General features: G+C 37.9%; 1 protein-coding gene across 5 annotated transcripts; it reads right to left on the reverse strand.

Annotated features, from left to right (window-relative positions):
• Positions 1–72: 72 nt before the first annotated feature.
• Positions 73–19,753, reverse strand: LOC113083785 (splicing regulatory glutamine/lysine-rich protein 1-like). 5 transcript variants are annotated; one of them, XM_026254711.1, is made up of 14 exons: positions 16,046–16,179; positions 15,764–15,905; positions 14,639–15,044; positions 8,825–8,955; positions 8,378–8,493; positions 7,729–7,893; positions 7,108–7,286; positions 6,826–6,956; positions 6,605–6,710; positions 5,457–5,567; positions 5,231–5,362; positions 5,026–5,100; positions 4,825–4,939; positions 73–1,437 (listed from the first exon to the last, which is right to left on the reverse strand). In XM_026254711.1, the coding sequence occupies exons 4-14, from the start codon at positions 8,853–8,855 to the stop codon at positions 1,282–1,284; spliced, it is 1,317 nt and encodes a 438-aa protein (XP_026110496.1). In that variant the 5' UTR covers positions 8,856–8,955; positions 14,639–15,044; positions 15,764–15,905; positions 16,046–16,179; the 3' UTR covers positions 73–1,281. The 5 variants fall into 5 exon arrangements, with proteins under 5 accessions (XP_026110496.1, XP_026110497.1, XP_026110494.1 ...); XM_026254712.1 differs by lacking the exon at positions 15,764–15,905; XM_026254709.1 differs by lacking the exons at positions 8,825–8,955; positions 14,639–15,044; positions 15,764–15,905 and adding an exon at positions 19,479–19,752.
• Between the last annotated feature and the right edge of the window lie 666 nt (positions 19,754–20,419).

The raw sequence follows: 20,419 nt of genomic DNA on the forward strand, positions 1-20,419 counted from the left end.
ATCCGCAAGCACCAATCACATTTTCTTAAGCAAATGTAAACAATCAAAACAAGAAAAACATACTGCATTGATAAACTGGAAGTATAACTCTTTAATGTCAATTTCAATCTTTTATACACATCTAAACAGATGCACAAAATCACACAAATCAATACAATTCATAAGTTACTTCATACTTCATCATACTAGTTTTGCTGCTAACAAGTACTGTATATATTTATATATACCCATTTAGAAAATTAGACTGAAAAAAAAGACAATATAAAAAAATAAATAATATTGGGAGAGCTTAAAGCTTTAAATTGTAGTTATTCTAAACGAGACAGCAGTCACTGTTAACGTTACTGTGCTCTTCAATTAGTAAAGTCTTCTTAGAAAACCTATTAAAACATCTGAATATATGCCACAACAATACATGTATGAAGAGTTTACTGTAGGACTCTGTCTACACTGGTGCAAACTAAATACTGTTAAAAAATATGGATCAACCTATGCATTTTACACAAGCTTTAGTATAATACACGATAAATAAGTCTTTTGATTTGATTTGCACTTCGTTAAATATTCTGTTGCCACACAAACTGTCTAGGCACTTTTTAACATGCACTGTGTTCCTACACAGTTCACTCGGACTGTTATAATACATATGATCTAATTGTATTTTTTTTTGTTTACTGAAGTAAACAGAAACGATGAAAAGGACCAGACAGAGTGGATAAATCAATTTCTGGTATTATTTTCATCATAATTAAGCCATACTTGAATTGGAATAAGTAAAATAAAAATTTTTTTTTACATTAGAGTAATGATAAGAGTTTTAAGGAATATGTACTGAAACATCAAAAGAAAAATGCTAAATGCAAAACACTTTTTTTTTTAGATTCACACTAATAATGGCTTTGTTTTAGTACGACAGACCAAAAAGAGAAACAAAATCGCATGAAACATCTTTTCACTAGAGTCTAAACACAAAGTTACATGCAAAAGAAAAATGCAGACCTGACAAAACAAGTGACCTCAATACAAGCACCTTCATTCAATAAACCGCATCTCTCATCACAATAAAGAACTATCCAAAACTTTATATTTTCATCCATATGAATATCATATGACAGGCAGAATATTCACAGCAGTAGAAAATGTTTTCAAAAGTCTACAGTCACATAGCAATGGACGCGACGAAAGCACTTCAAAAGGAGTGACGGCTGTTACAGTGTGATACATGAAGCAATGCTCTCCAGTCACAACATCAGTGTTCTTGGCATTCTGGGTACATGTGAATCAGTCGGCTGCAGAGAGATCATCCTCCTCGGCGTAAGTGCCCCTATAGCTTCCGTTGAGGTAAGTTTGAGGAGATCTGATGTCACTACCCACAGAGCCCGAGCCATCCACGTCACTGTCATACTCGCAGTCCGCCTGCTCATAGCACCTCTCCATCTGTAAAATCAAACCACAACTCAGGACGGGGCAAACAACACTTTCCTTTCAGTAAATCCGAGCATCCCACTGGCTGCAGACTTCATTTAAATACCCTTCAAGAGTCATAGTAGGAGTGTAAATAACCCCCAAAGTCGTCATTATTTCCCATATGTAACACTGCTTAAGTATACAGTACTTTTTGTTTTTGTTTTGTTAAAAAAACCGTACAATCAGCAAGGACACTGTGAATGAAATCTGTAATCATAATAACTAATATTTATTTTTCTTGCACGCTAGAACGTTTGTATGCTTCTGAGTATTAAATGTCCTTACCGCTTGAGCCCAAGTTACTTAGTGTGTTGCAATAAAGAATGCATACTGACAAGGCATCTAGAAGTCTGAAAGTATATAAAAATAACCAAAACAACCCATGACTTGAGTAACAAGCTGAAGTAATCAAAAAGCTCGTTTGTTCTGCCAGTAAAAAACAAATTTGTTCTGCCAGTAACAGAGGGGGGGTTTACTGAATTGCATATGTTGGAAATATATATTGCAGCAAAACGTTGCAATGGATTGTGTCGTCTTTGCATCTAAAAAAAACATTTATTTTTCTATTCATCAAAGAATTGGAAAAAAAATGTAGCATGGTTTCCATAAAGAAATTAAGCGGCAAATATTTTCAACATTGATAGGCATATTAGAATCATTTCTGAAGGGTCATGTGACACTGAATAATAATGATGCTGAAATTTCAGCTTTGCTATTACAAGAATATATTACATTTGAAATTATTGATTAATGATTAATGTTTCACAATATTACTGTTTTAACTACTAATAGTACTGTAATTTTGATCAATTATTGGTAAAAATAAGAGCCTTCTTTCAAAAGCATTAAAATAAATCTTACTGATCAAACTAAAAAAGATTAATAAAGAAAATTAAAGAAAATTAGCTCAAAGTTTTCATATATTTGTTATAATATAAACGTTTAATATATATATATATATATATGTGTGTGTGTGTGTGTGTGTGTGTGTGTATATATATGACAACCCAAATGATTCATACCACATAAATGCATACATATCAAGAAAACTAGAAAAAAACTACAGACTGATGCCAAAAAGTTTTTCCTCAGAGGGCGAAAATGTCAAAGAGAAAAAAAAAAACTAGAACGGTTCACACTTCGTCAAAAGGATGTAAGATTCGGGGGAAATAGAAAAGCTTTACGGTTAGGACAGACATAACAGATGGTTATCAGAGGTAGACAGGCGTGAAAAACACTTTAAAAGTCAATCTTTTGAGAGGATCAGCTGTAATCGTCTGCTTCTTATCTATAAAAACTAGAGCAGCATGCTGATACAGTACAGCTGAGCTACATGTTGTGCAAATTATTTCAACTAAACCCACACAGTGCACTCTTTGATATGCATGGGGAGCAATGAGTCCCTCAACGTGAGCATTAGAACTATAGGGTTTCCATTAATCGCTTCAGTATGCAGATGTAATAGCAAAATAATATATTAGTATCAAAGCAAGTTATGAATCCAGAAAGTTGAATACATAAGAAACTGACATTGGTCGGAAGAAGACTTTTTGATATTAGCTCTTCTCCCATAACCAAACCCACAATCTGATTAGCAGCACACTGCTCTAACCGTCAGTCCACATGCCTCAAGAGATTAGCTGTACCTGGTAATGGCGTAGTTTCATGAAGACCACAACATGAATAAAATGACTGCACTTGCATGGTGCTGTTATCATTATAAGTCATAAAGTACGTGGTGCTGGTGGGAGTTTACATAACCTCAGACCTAAATCGCCAATACAAAGTAATTTTTTAAAATTTGCTTGCATTTCATAAGAAAAGCTTAAAGGGGGGGGTGAAATGCTATTTCATGCATACTGAGTTTTTTACACTGTTAAAGAGTTGGATTCCCATGCTAAACATGGACAAAGTTTCAAAAATTAAGTTGTACATTTGAAGGAGTATTTTTGTTCCCAAAATACTCCTTCCGGTTTGTCACAAGTTTCGGAAAGTTTTTTTCGAGTATGGCTCTGTGTGACGTTAGATGGAGCGGAATTTCCTTATATGGGTCCTAAGGCACTTCTGCCGGAAGAGCGCACGCTCCCCTTTAGCGAGGCTGAGCAGCACAGACATTTCACTGATCAGAGCGATTCACTGATCAGAGCGAGAGCATCGCGAAATGTCAGAAAGGAAGTGTGTTTTTGGTTGCCAGGGCAAGACAACCCTGCACAGATTACCAAAAAAAAAAAAAAAACAGCATTAAGGGATCAGTGGATGGATTTTATTTTTACAGAGCATCAACTGAGTTATGCAAATGTTTTTGTTTGTTCCCTGCATTTCGAAAATGCTTGTTCACAAGGCCCAGTTTGAGTATCGTTTATTTCTTAAGGATGATGCAATCCCAAGGAAAAAGGGTCACGATCGTGTGTTGGAACCGCAGGCGGTGAGTAAAACTGCTTCAAATATCTCTGCCTCCTTGTTAGTGCGTCCCCTCCCATGCCCGAGACCCGGGTTCGAGCCCCGCTCGGAGCGAGTCGTTGCTGCTGCTGCTTTCGTTCAGTTTCAGCCTCTGGATCTGATTCTGGATCATAAATAAACGGCTGAATCTGGCTGTAAGCCATGGTTTGTTTTGGATGATGGGTTTTCCCTCACGGTAATGTCACAGCTTCCACATGCTCTCAACTCAAAAGCCTATTCGCGCTCGTGATTCTTCAGCTCCGCCCACACGTCACGCCTCCAGTCGGTCGTGTTTTTCCGGCAAAAATCGGTACAGACTATCTTTCTCTTATGAATATAATAAAACTAAAGACTTTTTGGATTTATGAAGGATGCAGTACTACTCTATATGTACTCAAGATTAACAGGATATTGAGTGAAAACGAGCATTTCACCCCCCCTTTAAGGGTGCTGTATGTAGGATTGACACCGAGTGGTTGAACTAGGTATTGCAGTCCAAATTCAAAATATCAGAGAGGGGTTTTTCACCCGGCCCCTCCTCCTCAGACTTGACACACACGCAGGTTGCCAGATTGATGACACCAAAAGGAAGGAGCACACTTCATGATGAATGAAATGAAATACGCTGTGTTTTCCCCCAACTGGCAACCCGGGGTGCTGAAATACAATTGGGTAAAACTGGCAGTGGGCAGGTTTCACAAACCAAAACAGGAAGTGATATTCCGGCCCAGAACACACATTTTCAAAGGAACTGACTGTAGCACTGTTTTTCAGATAAACAAGTATGCTAACTTAGCATGTTTCTTAAATATCTGCAAACATGGTATTTTTACGCTTTAGTAGAGTCAAACTTCCATACAGTAACTTTAATGTGTAAATGTAAATGAGCTATGTGTTTGAAATATAAATTGGACACACCAGTGATGTCTTAGCTTTATGTTCATAATCCCTGCTTTTCCTCCTGGATGTTGAGGTCTCTGTCCTTTCCCTGCTACTGTCCCATCCTTTATCCCTCTTTTTATCTTTCCTGCCTCTGAAAATGGACAGAAGAAATTAAGATTTTAATAAAGAGTCTGATCGTACAATAGCGTCATACACTAATTTTCACTCTCAGTGAACCTTTTAGATGGTGTCGGTGACCTGGCTCTCCGCCTTGGTGACCTGGATCGAGATCTGCTTCTTTTCTTATGGACTCTGTGAGATAAAGGATATATATACATATATATACACATAGGTGATTTCATTAACTTTTTTTTTGCATTGTAGATGATATTTTGAACATGCAATGTCTGTTGCAGGTTTAATATGGACACTTTCTTCTGACCTGCTTATACTGTGGGAACGTCTAGAGCCACTGTATCCTTTGGGAGGCGTCCTTCCCTTTTTGTCCCGCGGCCTCTTTTCTTCCCAGTCATCGTCCTTCCTTGCTTTGGTGTCCTTGTCCTTCCTTTGGTCCCTGTGTATGAGAGACAAAACTGTTTTGAAATGTCCTTTGTAGGAACAAAACAGAATATAAGTGTAAAAAGGCTGATATGGTGGTGCAGGTTAACCTAGAATGAGATCGACTCTGGCTGTGTTTCCTTTCTCGGGAATGTGAGCGTCTCCTATGGGGGCCCTGGGAGTCATTCACCCTCTGTCGGGATGTCTGGGACAGGCGGCCCCTTTAAACACCATTGATAAAATAAAGTTATGTTTCCATTGCTAGAGTTAAACATAAATTACTAACATTAAAAAAGTGGAAATTATGTCCACGCATATCGAACAAGCAAAGCTCGGGTTATATCTACATTTAAATATAATTTGTTGTGTAATCAAAATACCAATAATAATAGTAAAAAAAGAAAAGAAAATGTGTGTCTTGAAATACACACTCTTAAAATCAAATGTTTGTTATTATCTTTGGAACACAGTTTAAGATATTTTAGATTTAGTCCGAGAGCTCTCAGTCCCTCCATTGAAACTGTGTACGGTATACTGTCCATGTCCAGAAAGGTAAGAAGAACATCATCAAAGTAGTCCATGTGACATCAGAGGGTCAGTTAGAATTTGTTGAAGCATCGAAAATACATTTTGGTCCAAAAATAACAAAAATCTGACTTTATTCAGCATTATGAAGACAATGCTGAATAAAGTCTGATTTTTGTTGTTTTTGGACCAAAATGTATTTTTCGATGCTTCAAAATATTCTAACTGACCCTCGGATGTCACATGGATTACTTTGATGATTTTTGACCTTTCTGGACATGGACAGTATACCGTACACAGTTTCAATGGAGGGACTGAGAGCTCTCGGACTAAATCTAAAATATCTTTAACTGTGCCACCGGGTGACATGACTTGTGAGACTTTGGTACTAGTGACTTTTTAGCCATTAATATAAAATGAATTGTCAAAAACCAATACATCAAATCAGAGATCCATGAATAAAATACAGCAATACAATACTTTGAGCAAGTAAAAAAAAAAAAAAAGAAAGTCTACATGTATACATCTATTATAGGTAAAAATTGATAGCCTGAATGCACTGTAAGTTGCTTTGCTTTAAAACACATCAAAACACCATGAAGCACATAAAGTGTATTGGTTAAAACACACCGGGACATTTGACTGCACATCATAGCTAATTACTTTTTCAAAGGGTTAGCTTTTTAGCACTTTAACAATGTGGTAACTTGTTTACGGATGTTTGTAAATCTACCTGTGACTGGATCTAGATCGCTTTCTTTGTGAATGTGATGGCGAGCGAGAGTGAGATCTGGACCCTCTGGAACATCTAGACCTACTGGATGAATGAATTTTATCATCTGGAAGAAACAATCAAACTAAATCAAAAATCAATTACAAAAAGAAAAACATTTTGAGAAAGCCTCACTCTGTGTGTGTGTGTGTGTGTGCGTGTCCAAGAAAGAGAGGACGGACCTGGCTCGATAGCAGCAGCGATGGTTGACTGAGCCTCTCTCACTTTCTTCATCACATCCTCCAGCTCTTTGGCCGCAGCTTGAGGTGTGAGCTCTGGAGGCTTCACTATGGCATTATTGGAGTGGTTAATCCTAAAAAACGTGATTAATTACTAGTAAAATACAAAATGCTAGCACACAGATAATACAGGACACACTGAAAATCCCGTTAAAGAAAACTGGTAGGGTGTTGAGCATATGTAAACAGTTCAGAAGAGTTCTTTTCTTAAAAAAGAACACTCACTTCAGTGGTCTGTCGCCAAACATAACTCCGTTAAATGTAAGCGCTCGTGACACCGATTCCTGATCAGCAAACTCCACAAAAGCAAAACGTGTAGGTTGGGTTTCATCTCCTGCCATTCTGACAAACCTGACATCTCCCACTTGCTTGAAGAACTTGAGGAGCTGATCTGCTGTGGTGCTCTACGGGAGATTGACAGAACAAGTGCAACATGCTTGAAAGACAAAAGTGAATCGTGTCATTTTAGATGCCCACTTTAATTACAACCATCCACCACATTTCTCATGTAGCGGCAATTACGCTGGGGTAACTTGTTTTCTTAAATTATGTCACCCCAGTTCGTTCTTCAAGTATACTGGGGCCTTAAGAACAGTGGATTCCCATTCTTCTCCCTTTTCCATCGCAAATCAGTGAAAATAAAATAAATATTAATAAAAAATTCGGAATATATATTTAAAAAAATTCAAAAACAGTGCCTAATATAAGTTAAATTGGATGTGGTGTTCTTATTGCATAGTTTTATAAATGTACTTCAAATACACTATCTGCCACTATAGAAATAATGTCTGACACTATTTGCACTTGCAGATAGCCTCTGAATGAATTCAATTCATTTTCACATACCTGTGAATTTAAATTGCCGACATACACCGTCCTCCTGATCTCATCAATTTTAGAGGGATCTACATTTCCCGTGAGCGGAGGCTGTGAAGCAATTGCATTTAGAGCCGCCACTGATGTGTCCAAACTAGACTTCAGGACCCCCAGATTAGCTAAAGGAAGACCTCGCTGTCCGCAAATAAATATAACACAGTGACAACTGACAAATTGAAATAAAATGCAGTAAATCTGTGGCATGCAGTTGAGAATGTAGTTGATTTTTTACTTATTTAGTAAAGGCTGGAACACATTACACAACTTTTAAATCTGAAGATAATGTGGAACACTTGACATGATACACTTGCTGACTTTGTAAATAAAAAACTGGGTCATCGTAGACTTCCAGACTCTTTTAGGTCATTGCTAACGGAACAAATTCATGCAGAAACACGTGCCTCATTACTAGGAGACAGATAAGTAATAAAAACAGTTTTTTGTTGCCCTTTACACACTAAGTGACTATCTGTGAAAATGTTAATTCTGACTGCACAAAATCTGCAAACTTGTTGCCTTTCACAAACTATCACTGGCTTTTCCAAATGGCAAATATTGGGGTAACCTTTGAAAACTGTGTAGTGTATTCCAGCCTTCATTTGCGAGATTGTGTTTTTACATTCTGTAGTGTAGAGGGGCTAGGAATGGGCAGAAGTCCTCCTCCGCTCATCAGGCTGGTCACTGGGGCGGCGGGGGCCAAAAGTGAGAGCGCCTTTGCTTCTTCAGGGATTTTTCCTGAAGAAAAAGAGTACTGGCATTAGAGAGGCCAATGGAGACATCTCAAGCTGCTTTACCTATGACCCAAGATTCAGAGGAGAATCCTCCAACAGCCTAGCGCTCTAACACCCACCCTGAGCATCTCCAACCCCGACCATGAACAAGCAAACAATCTGAACTAGAATAGCTACTCTATTTTTACTATCAACACAAGACATACTGTAAACAGGATGACTTTTGCGCAAAAAGAGAGAAAAGAACATTGTGATTAGTCCTTTTCTCTCTTAAAAAAAAGAGATCAGAACAGAACATGTAGATAATGAGTTTAACACTTTGTGGTATGGGTCACCTGTACTGGAAACATATTGGTCATGAACCATACGATATCAAGCATGGGCGCTTTTCTCCCTGGGGCGATCGTGTCGCAGTGTTGGAAAGGGTGTGCAACACAAGACAACCGTTCATGTTGGCTGCATCACACTAATAGCACATAGAACATCAGATACAGAAAAGAAGAACATTTTAAGTGTCTTTGAGAAATCCCCCCTCAAACCGTCACCCCTAATAAGTGTTGCCTTAACAATAAAGTTAAAAACAAATCATTTTACCAAATAAATTTCAGCCACTGCTGGTAAAACATACAAACGCATGCTATACAGTGACTATGGTACCTTTTTTTTTTACAGTTTACTGGGTAAACTGACTGTTGGTTTATCTGTGATTTTGTAAATTAAAACCTCAAATGTGATTTTCAGCCACTTCAGTACTTCTCTAAAGTAAATGCTCCCCAAAACCTTGCCAATGGAGTTATACATGTGCAATGGTGTGAGCTTTTAAAATAACCGTTTCATTTCTTCCCATTACAGTGAATTGAACAACGTTGCCTTGCAAAAATAACAATTCTAATCACTTTTCACTTGCATATCTGTTATTTCACTGAACTACAGATCCTACGCAGGCACTTTTAGAAAATATTAGGGCTGCATGACATTGGGAAAAAATTGACATTGCAATATTTTTATTTTGTCAGTGATATATATCTACGGTTATGCAGTAAAATTCACTTTAAAAATTAACCAAAAATCCCAGCGGAAAACAACTTAAGATGAAAATGACATATAAACATATAACCAATAGATGGAAGCTTGCATAACTGTTTTTATTTATTTATTTGACTTTTGGGTTTATTATAATATTTCTATAGTTTGTTCCATCCTTATGCTATGTTTTCACTGTCAAACAAAGCAATGACAAAAATTGTAAGTATATCATGTAGATCAGTGGTTTTCAACCCTTTAGGTCATGCCCCCTCTTTCTCTTTTGCTGTTTGATCAACATTATTAATATAAGAAATGCATATACAGTACTTATGAGAATACTCGTCAAGAGCCATTCAGACATAATTTTGTGTGTATTTGCTTAAGACGTAAAACAGAACTCTATTTACCTGTGTTGGGTCCACACTAGAGGCTTAGTAACTAAAAACTAGTATGTAACTAAATCTATACATTATTTGGTTTTACCAGTTGTTCATAAGGCAGGATGTACCTAGTGGTTCCCTTTCGAGATGTCTCTCGATGTTTCATACAGCTAGCTGATGCACTGGGGAAACACCTTTCTTCTTAGAAAAGTAAATCCTAACTCTACAATGGCCAATGGCTCTCAAGTGCATAGAAATGAGGGGTGTGGCACCCCTTATACAGCAGTGGTTTACACCAAAGGTGGATAAATGTAGTGAAAATATAAGATATGTCCTTCAAACTTTGTGCTTCCTGTTTGGGACCTCTACAGCTCCCAGCCAATCAGGATAGGTGCATCTGCATCTGGGCCGTGTCCACGCAAAGTCCACCACTGATGAGCCCTACTGCCCTTACTGTGACTCTAAAGGTGTCAGGACTCTCTACAGGAAGGTAGCCCTCGCACTCAGTGATGCATCTACTCCCTATCTGCCATCTTTCTCCTCTGCTGTTACTCCACAGCTGCAAAGTAAGAAGCAATGGCCACTGGTTGCAGAAACCAACACTGCTGTCAGTGAGGTTATGCCGGCATAACGTCCGCGTGGTCCCTGCTCTCCAGATCAACTCTCTCCGGTGGATTTCTTGGCATGCCTAAGAAAGACTGTGACGATGCCATGTCCTCCACGGCTTCAGATCTGGAAGATTGGTTAGCCAGCCACATGGATGACTTTGACACTCATCACAGTGAGATTTACAAACCTAGTCACGCAGATCAGGATCTGCTGCGCATCATATCTAAGGCGGTGGAGAAGCTCAACCTGGAATGGTCCCCTCCCACTGAACTAGTATGGAATAGACTGGATGAGTGGTTTCTTTAGTCCAGTCAATGCCATGAGGCCAGCCCACAAACACACACCCTCTTCTTCCCCAAAAGTGCACAATGTGGTATCCTAGATGTGGCACACCCCATGCTTGACTTGTTCCCACATCTTTTTTTAACCTTTTTTTCATTTAACCTGGCTTACACATAACATACTAATATGCTTTTAATATCCAAATCCGTTAAAGGATTTTTAGGATACATTAATTAGGTAAACCGGAACCGGAAACACTTCCCATAACACTCTATGTACTTGCTACATCATTAGAAGAATGGCATCAATGCTAATATTTGTCTGTTTCTTTCTTATTCCGAGGTCACCGTGGCCACCAGATCCAGTCTGTATCCAGATCAGAGGGTCACTGCAGTCACCCGGATCCAGTACGTATCCAGACCAGATGGTGGATCAACACCTAGAAAGTACCTCTACATCCCTAAAAGACAGCGGAGACCAGGACAACTAGAGCCCCAGATACAGATCCCCTGTAAAGACCTTGTCTCAGAGGACCACCAGGAAAAGACCACAAGAAACAGATGATTCTTCTGCACAATCTGACTTTGCTGCAGTCTGGAATTGAAATACTGGTTTCGTCTGGTCAGAGGAGAACTGGCCCCCCAACTGAGCCTGGTTTCTCCCAAAGTTTTTTTCTCCATTTTGTCACCGATGGAGTTTTGGTTCCTTGCCGCTGTCGCCTCTGGCTTGCTTAGTTGGGGTCACTTCATCTACAGCAATATCCTTGACTTGATTGCAAATAAATAAACAGACACTATTTAACTGAACAGAGATGACATCACTGAATTCAATGATGAACTGCCTTTAACTATCATTTTGCATTATTGAGACACTGTTTTCCAAATGAATGTTGTTCAGTTGCTTTGACGCAATGTATTTTGTTTAAAGCGCTATATAAATAAAGGTGACTTAACTTGACTTGATTGACAAGGTCCGGATCCAGAAATATTTGGAAAGTTTTGCAGCGCCATGGATCTCACCCTGCGAGCCACTAAAATGACGGAGCAGTCTATTTGCCATGCCATGGGTAATATGGTTGTGCTGGACATGCACCTATGGCTAATGCTGATGGACATGAGGGATGCAAAGGAGGTCATCCTTTTGAACACCCCATCAGTCCCTCTTGGCTTTTGGCACCTCGGCTGAATACCCCACAGAACAAATGTCTGAAGCACAAAAGCAATTAAGGGTGATAATGCACTTAATGCCGAAATGCACAGGTCAGACCCCTCCTGCTCCTCATCGACTAAGAGCTCTTCCTCTAGACTGTGAGCCGATGCAGTTCCAAAGCCCGGCACAAAGCCAGAGCCTTCAATGCATCCCAAGGACTTGTGGCATCACCTTAACCTGCCTCCTGACCCCACATATGGAATCTGGTCAAGGATGTCCAGACTGTTTTTTTTTACAGCCGCTATTGTTTAGTTCCAAAAAAGACGGTGGCCTTTGCCCTATTCTAGATCTATGTTGTTTGAATCACACTCTAGCAAAATGCTCATTCAAAATGATTCCATTGAAATAAATCTTATCGCTCATTCAAACCCCGGGACTGGTTTATTTCAGTGAAGTGAAGTGACATTCAGCCAAGTATGGTGACCCATACTCAGAATTTGTGCTCTGCATTTAACCCATCCGAAATGCACACACACAGAGCAGTGAACACACACACACACTGTGAGCACACACCCGGAGCAGTGGGCAGCCATTTATGCTGCGGCGCCCGGGGAGCAGTTGGGGGTTTGATGCCTTGCTCAAGGGCACCTAAGTCGTGGTATTGAAGGTGGAGAGAGAGCTGTTCATGCACTCCCCCCACCCACAATTCCGTCCGGCCCGAGACTAGAACCCACAACCCTTCGATTGGGAGTCCAACCCTCTAACCATTAGGCCACGACTTCCCCAAAAGTTACTGATAGTAAGAGAGAGATTGACCTAAAGTTACTGATAGTAACCTGAAAGAGGAACCGTGGTTCGGTCCATTGTCACTTTCACTCAGGACTTATTTAGTGGAAGATTCTGAGGAAAACGGCACCAAGTGCTGCATTATAAGGTGCGCCACATGCCCTAATTTTCACACGCAATTAGCCATTGTAGAGAAATGGAATTAAGTGAATCAGACTTCAGTTTTCTAAGGAGAAACGTGTTTCCCCAATGCATCAGCAGGGTGCACGCAACTTCTCGTTCCCCTCTCAGGGAGCCGAGGTTACACTCGGTAACCAGAAACATTTGGAAGTGTGAAAGACACAGTAACGCGTAGTCGACATTTACCCTAAATGATCCAATAGAAGCCTTCAAATATGCGAGCATTATTTCTTAAATGTTTTTTTTTTTTTTTATTAATTGTAAGTTTGTTAAATGCTGTGAATTTCCATTTATCCTTCATTCTAACTTATTTTGCCTCCCACAACTAATGGTAAAAATAAGTTGCCATCAAAAACAATACTACAATACTTATGAATAACATCAGCCTATAGCTAAGCTATTTTTATATGTAAATAGTATTCAGTAACTGTCATTGAAATTAATAAGGATCAATAAATAATGAAAGAAAAAAAACAAGAAATACCATTTATTTATTATGGCAAATTTCATTTGAAATGCGCAACACGTGCTGGGGTGTTGAAAAAAGAAACAAAAAGAAAGCGCTAAAAAGAAACAAAGTATGTTTATTCACATATTGTTCTCTCTCTTAATATGTATGTGAGTGTAAACATCAGCAGCATCATATATGTCTAAAGGATTGAAGGTTGTCAGGTATTTTATTACAACGGTTACTCATGACTGGACGCTTTCATAAATATTTAGTTTATATGTAGAGATACGCTTCAATACGCATATATTAGTATTGACAATTACATCAAAACTATGCCAAGTTATAACTCACGTACAACTGGTTCAGCTGGAACCCTGCTGTGTAATAGAAAGCTTTCTGTGTGCACGCTTCAGGTGTGCGCACACAGAAAAAAATCCATCACAGCTCATGAGTAATTTGCGATCTCTTTCGTGCCATCTTGCGCTTGAATGGCTTAAAATCTCTTTAATGTTTGATCTGACAACACATTAGAATAATAAACATTACTGAGTAAGCAGGATTGCATAATTATACTGAAACATAATAATACAACCTGCTTACCTGACTCAAAAGCTAATCTATTAGGCTTCCATTGGAGTTCCACGCAAGTAAATGAAATAAGTTCTCCTGTTCACTCCAAAACCCATGCACATTTATTTATTTCGTTAAATGGCTACCTTGGCTATTTTTATATTCACACTAAGCCATATTGAAATGTCAATTTTATTTTGATATATCATGCAGCCCTAGAAAATATGCATTAAAATATACTGCAAAAGAAACCTGTTTTAAACCTTAAAATCTGAAGCTTTGAAAACTGGAAAACTGAAAGTCCTGATCTCAATCCAACATTGAACATGTAGCTATATTTGAGCATCAAACGACTAAAGATAATTACATACTGTGCTCAAAATGAAAGTCAATGCAACGGTCTTTTAAGAATAAATTATAAAATAAGAAAAAATAAATAAAATAATAATAAATAAGAACATTTAAGAATATTTTCTAACAGAACCTGACATTCAATTAGTGCTCTGAAAAACAAAAAGTATTTCAGTACTTATAATTCAGTAAAAACTGAAAATTGGTGAAGCGTCTGAATACTTTTGTGAGTCACTGTATGGTTATATTAAATAATGAAGGAATATATTATAAAAAAAACCTCAGCAGACCAGTGGAAAGGAGCGAGAGAATGAGAGAGGAGGAAATCTTAATGCATTAGATATCAGTAAGAGCTGCCCTTGTACCGTTCAAACTTCCCTCCAACACTGGGCGGCAAGTCAACCTGGACAGCGTTCAAAGACAGGCAAAGGGGAGCAACTGTGGGATTGGGGACGAGGGACAAGGGGACAGGGGGAAAAAAAGAAACAAAAAAAAGAAAACAACACAATGAATATGCAACTCTTCTAAGAGGCAAAAAAGGACAACATGTGAGAGAAATGTAAAAAAAAAAAAAAAAAAAAAAAAGGAAAGGAAATGAAAATAAAATAAAACAAAAAGAGACAAGGTGTCCATCTCGGAAGGTTCAGCAGCTACGCTCCTGGTCACATTCCCCCCTTGAAGGCAGCGTGGGCCCCGGCGGGTATAGTGGCTTGGAAAACAAAGCCTTGAGTCAGGCTAGTGTAGTAGTGTAGCCTGGGTCACTCTAGTCATCTGATATGCACACATAATCAACACAGAAAAACATACAGAAACCAAATTAATCAACGTAGTAAGCCATCCAGAACCAAGTCACGAGGACAAGCAATTTAGGCAAGAGGGAAGCTTAGCTACCATGTTTTTCATGAATACGGATGTTTAAACTTTAAAAAAGGCAACAAGAAAAGCCAACAACAACAACAACAAAAAAAAGTTGTTAGCCAGTGGTTGCACAGTAGACTTGAGAAGACCTCACCCTTTCACTTCATGCCCTCTGCCTTCACACTCTGCTACGAATGCTCATTACATAATCTGACTTCACTTTGCATGAAAAGGGACAAAAATAGTTCTTAGAATTAATTAAAAAGATCAAATTAAATAAAAAACGAATTGTTTTAATGTTTTAATGAATCAAATGATTCATGCTTCGTGAAAGGAGAAGCTTAACCTTCAGAAACCATCTACCACAGGAAGCAAAAAAACTAACAACATTTCGTTTTTTTATTTATTTCTCCATAACAGTGACTTTTAGTGATTTTATGCTATGTTTAACCCTGTTTTCTAACTGTCTAGCAATGCATCAGGTCACTGTTAAACCCTATTCAAAATGCAAAACCCATTTATGAATATGAAATAATGACTGTGTCCCTAATCCCTCAAGTTAGCAAAACACTAAAAGCGTGTTCACACAGTCCTGACGCTGTTATATAACACAAAAGAATGATCTTAATCACCTCCATCATTTCCACATCCTCCAGCTCAACTGATAAACAAGTGAGCTGGTGTCACTCCACCCACCTCCACTGAACTCACAAAATAAAACGCAGCTGATAGCAGTGATACCTCTGCACACAGACTCACGGTTATCATACAAATCTGGGACACAAAAACACACAAAATAATGTCAGGAAACCAATCATGGTTTGTTCTTCTCAAAAGTTTGATTTGCAGTTAAGATAGTCAGTGTCTTTGTATAATCAAACACACAAACGTAACACACGTGCAAACGTACTAACCTTCAGCGCAGGGCACAACAATCAAAGCTCGGTCAATAAAAACAGTGTTGGTTAAATGTTGTGCCACACCAACACTGGAAGGCTCTCGATACTTTATGTAACAAACTTTGGATGAAAAGGAAAGCGGTGCATTGCTGAAAGAGAAGAAAAAGAAGGATTTAATTCCCATTTTATAAATATAGTGTAGATATAATATGCTGCATAGCACTGTATTTTTTTCTAGCCAATAATGAAAAAATAAGATATGGACTGTCAAGTCTGAGTCTATTAGGCTGATCTTAAGTGTAGTGCAAATACTACAAAATATAGATGTAATAAAATTAACGTAGAGGACTTCCTCTGTGGTTTAGCTGCTGTCCTAAGCTATTCTTAAAGGTATAGTCCACCCAAAAATGAAAACGCATCATTAGTCATCATTAGTCAACCTCATGTCGTTCAAAACCTGAAAGACCTTCCTTCTTCTGTGGAATACACACTCACACACACAAAGACATTTTTTAGAATGTTGCTAACCAAATAGTTTTGGTTCCCTTTTGACTTCCATTGTATTTTTACAATAAATAATAAATGGTAAACCAAACTGTTTGGTTCCCAACATTCTTCAAAAGTCTTCCACGGATGAAAGTCATAAAGGTTTGAAATTACATGAGGGTGAGTAAATGGCATGTTTTTGCTCTAAATATCAGTAAAGCTGAAGATCAGCTGTAGGCATAAGGCCACAGATAATAAAGGTTGTGCTGATTTTGCAAACAGCATTAGGATTGTGAGTCAAAGTTATTGAACAAATCAGCTGACCGAATAATACAATGACTCATTCATAATACATAAAAAACTGTCATAATGTCATGAACAATGTTATAAAATATAAATATCATGATTCATGATTTTATCACAATTCTTTGTCATATTGGTTTTATATTCTGCAAGTTGTTTAAGCATTAACACCAAACTAATTTTTCTATTATAAAGACAAAGCCTTTCAAGGTAATGAAAAAAAAAAATATAGGCCAAAGAGGGCTAAGATAAAAATCTTTGTTCTTATTTTTATGCTTCAGAAAACATAAGAAATCAAATATCAACTGAAAACTTAATATGCCAAAATTCATCCCATTTTAAAATCAGAAATTGCATTGCTGTGGAAATGGTACACCAAAATCTAAATCAATCAAAATGTGTTGGTGAATGATAAAAGCTTGTAAGCTTGGCTAGTGCACTTTCATGTCTATGTACAAAAATGTGAGTGACAGTTAAGGGGTTAATAACAAAGATAAAAGAATGACAAAGATACAAATTACAACTACACATAATATACAAATAAAACAAACAGTGCTTTATTTTCAGGTACAATAGGTGTATTTAGCAGGAGCATTCAAGAAATTGAATGAACAAATATTGTTGTTTTATTAATGTTAAAGGAATAAATCACCCAAAAATAAAAATTCTGTCAGCAGTCTATCAATTGTGTCAGAGTGTTTTATTTTTATACCACCATTTACTCACACAAAAGTTGGTTTAAACCTGAATGAGTTTCTTTCTTCTTCTGAACATAAACTCTATTTTGAGGAACGTGGAAAACCAAACAGTTGCTGGTCCACAGTGACTTCCATAGTATTTTTTTGCTACTATCAAATTCAGTGTGGACCAGCAACGGTTTGGTTATCCATATTCTTCAAAACATCTTCTTTTGTGTTCATCACAAGAAAGAAATTAATACAGGTTTGGGACAACGTGACAGTGAGTAAATAATGACAGAAATGAAATTTTAGGGTGATCTATCCCTTGACAGTAATGACAACAGGCTGCATGTTTAATAGGCGTACTGTCCCTTTAAGACCTGCACGCATCTAATACAGAGGCACATATAGATTTTTCTCTGAACTATTAACTTTCATTTTAGACATAACTAACTGAGTCTACATGTAAACCTTGTGTGTTTTGACAGTATTAGCACAAAAGATAACTTGGTTCAATAAACAGTTGCTGTTGGACAGCTGTTTGCACCATGCTTCAGGTGTATACGGCGCTCAGAAAAAGCACAGTAATGAGAGAGTAACTCTACTGCTGAGTTAACACTGCTGTGAATGCATGTGGTGCTGTACAGTACATTACGAAGGAGCCAGAACTGCAGCTGATAGAATGTGAGCTATAGCACGATACTATGATATTTCTTCAAATGCAGATCGTGGTGACATTTTTATCATCCACGATCAAAAATCGCCATATCGCACACCCCTAGCCCAACCCTATAGTATACCTTTTCGTATGTTCCAGTCTATTTTTATGCACATATATGCTGATAACCAAGCATGTAATTATATGCTTCCAGGTTTGTACTATTTTTACAATGAAACAGACTAGCAAAACTAAACAGATCAGATACATCATGTCTCATGAGACATAATGTTAGAAAGGCTGCACTAAACCTTGTTTATTTAAGTGTTAGCTCTGTTGTGTACAATTTAATTGTTTCGGTTATATATATATTTTTTTGTGTGTGTGTGTGAGTGTGTGTGTGTGTGTGTGTCTGTGTGTAGATTTTCAGCAAAAGAAAAGGCTGCACTAGTTGTTATCTCAATCATTTATATTGTTTATTTGAGCTTTTAATAAATATTTATGCATAATAAATGTTCATTTAGTTTCACCAATGTTCTGCATGTCTCTCATTTACTGTAATTAAATGTATTATATCAGCCAATCAGATTTCTGATTTCTCAATATCAGCATTTGCCATTAAAAATCCCATATCAGTCGACCACTATAAAATATCAAAGCAGTTTGAGAAAGTAAGAAAGCTGACAATAGGTGCTAAGTGTTCTTTTGAAAGTGACATGTCACAATTCTCTGATTGGTGGAGATTCTTTGCAGAATTATATAGAATACAACAGTTGGGTTGCAGAATAAAAAAACGATAAACCATTAAAGACAGACCTGCTGTGAGCTCTGTGGTTGTTAATCGATTGTATGCTTTTGTTGCACCCATCTATTTGCAGTATTGTTTTTATTAAAGGGGTCATTTTGCTAAAAAAAACATTAGTTGGTGTAATGAAATGTGTTTATGTGGTTTAAGTTTCAAAAAACACATTATTTTCCACATAATTTATGTGTGGGGTTTTTGATGCTCTCATGTGTGGGTGTGTTTGAAGAGTATGATGTGTTATATTGTGTTTATGGTGATGTTGTAGGTTGTGCAAGTGTGATTAATATGCATGAATGTCGTGTTTACGTATGTGAAGAATATGCATGCAGTTATGTGTTGAAAGTGTGCATGTGAAGGTGTGATGCTGATGCTGTGTTGTGGTCTGATATATGTATGGATATGTATGGTTTGTTGTGACTTTCTCAGGCGCGTGGGAGAGAGCGCGTGTGCTTGTGTGTATATGTTGCTGTTGCTGTTGTTGCTGTTGTTGTTGTTGTTGTTGTTGTTGTGACTCACTCAGGCGGGTAAAGTCGCAGCTCGTCGATGTCCCCTAGGAAGCCGAACAGAGTTCTCATCTGATCGCTGCTCACCGCCGACGACAGATTAGTGATCTGAATCACATTCGTCCCGGGCATCCCGCTCATTTCCAGACGCAGGTTCAATACTCTGAAATACAACGATGCACCAGAGTGGTCAGAAATCGGCTAGGTTACTGGTTAAACTGGTTAGCAGGAGGCGCTGCGGACAGCAGGCACAGAGGATGAGCTCTGCTTTCACAACAGCGCCGCCCGCTGGACTGGAGGTTTAAGCTACTGATTTGTGATCACGTCCAGAATAAAAATAAAATGATAATGTACTCACCTCCATGTCATCCAAGATGTCTTTCTTTTTTTATTTGCAAAGAAATCCAGTATTTTCTCCAAAGGGTTGAAGGTAAAAGTTTCAATGCAGCTTCAAAAGGCTCTACACGATCAGCCAAGCCAAGGAATACATGTCTTACCGAAAAAACTAAAAAGACAAAAATGTATATACTTCTTAACAAATGCTCGTCTGATAAAATAAGACCCTTATTCCTCAGCTGGGATGATCGTGAGCCTTTTGAAGATGTATCGAAACTGCAATTTAACCTTCAGCCCGTTGGGTCCCGCTGAAGTCCATTATACAGAGAAAAATCCTGGAATGTTTTCCTCAAAAACCTTAATTTCTTTTTGGCTGAAGAAAGAACGACATGAAAATCTTGGATGTTATGGGGGTGAGTAAAATATCAAGACATTTTTATTCTGAATGTGAGCTAATTCTTTAAAGCAGAAATTCATTCACAACCAGGCATTTACTTTTAGGCAAAATAAAAAATCACAGTTCCTTAAAAGTTCCTAAAGAACAGGGATGCAAACATATTGCCAAATTATGACATCATTTTGATATAAAAAGAAGAAACTAAACTAAAATAAAAAAAA

The sequence above is a fragment of the Carassius auratus genome, chromosome 5, assembly GCF_003368295.1.
Source record: "Carassius auratus strain Wakin chromosome 5, ASM336829v1, whole genome shotgun sequence".
In the NCBI taxonomy this organism is placed as follows: Eukaryota; Metazoa; Chordata; class Actinopteri; order Cypriniformes; family Cyprinidae; genus Carassius; species Carassius auratus.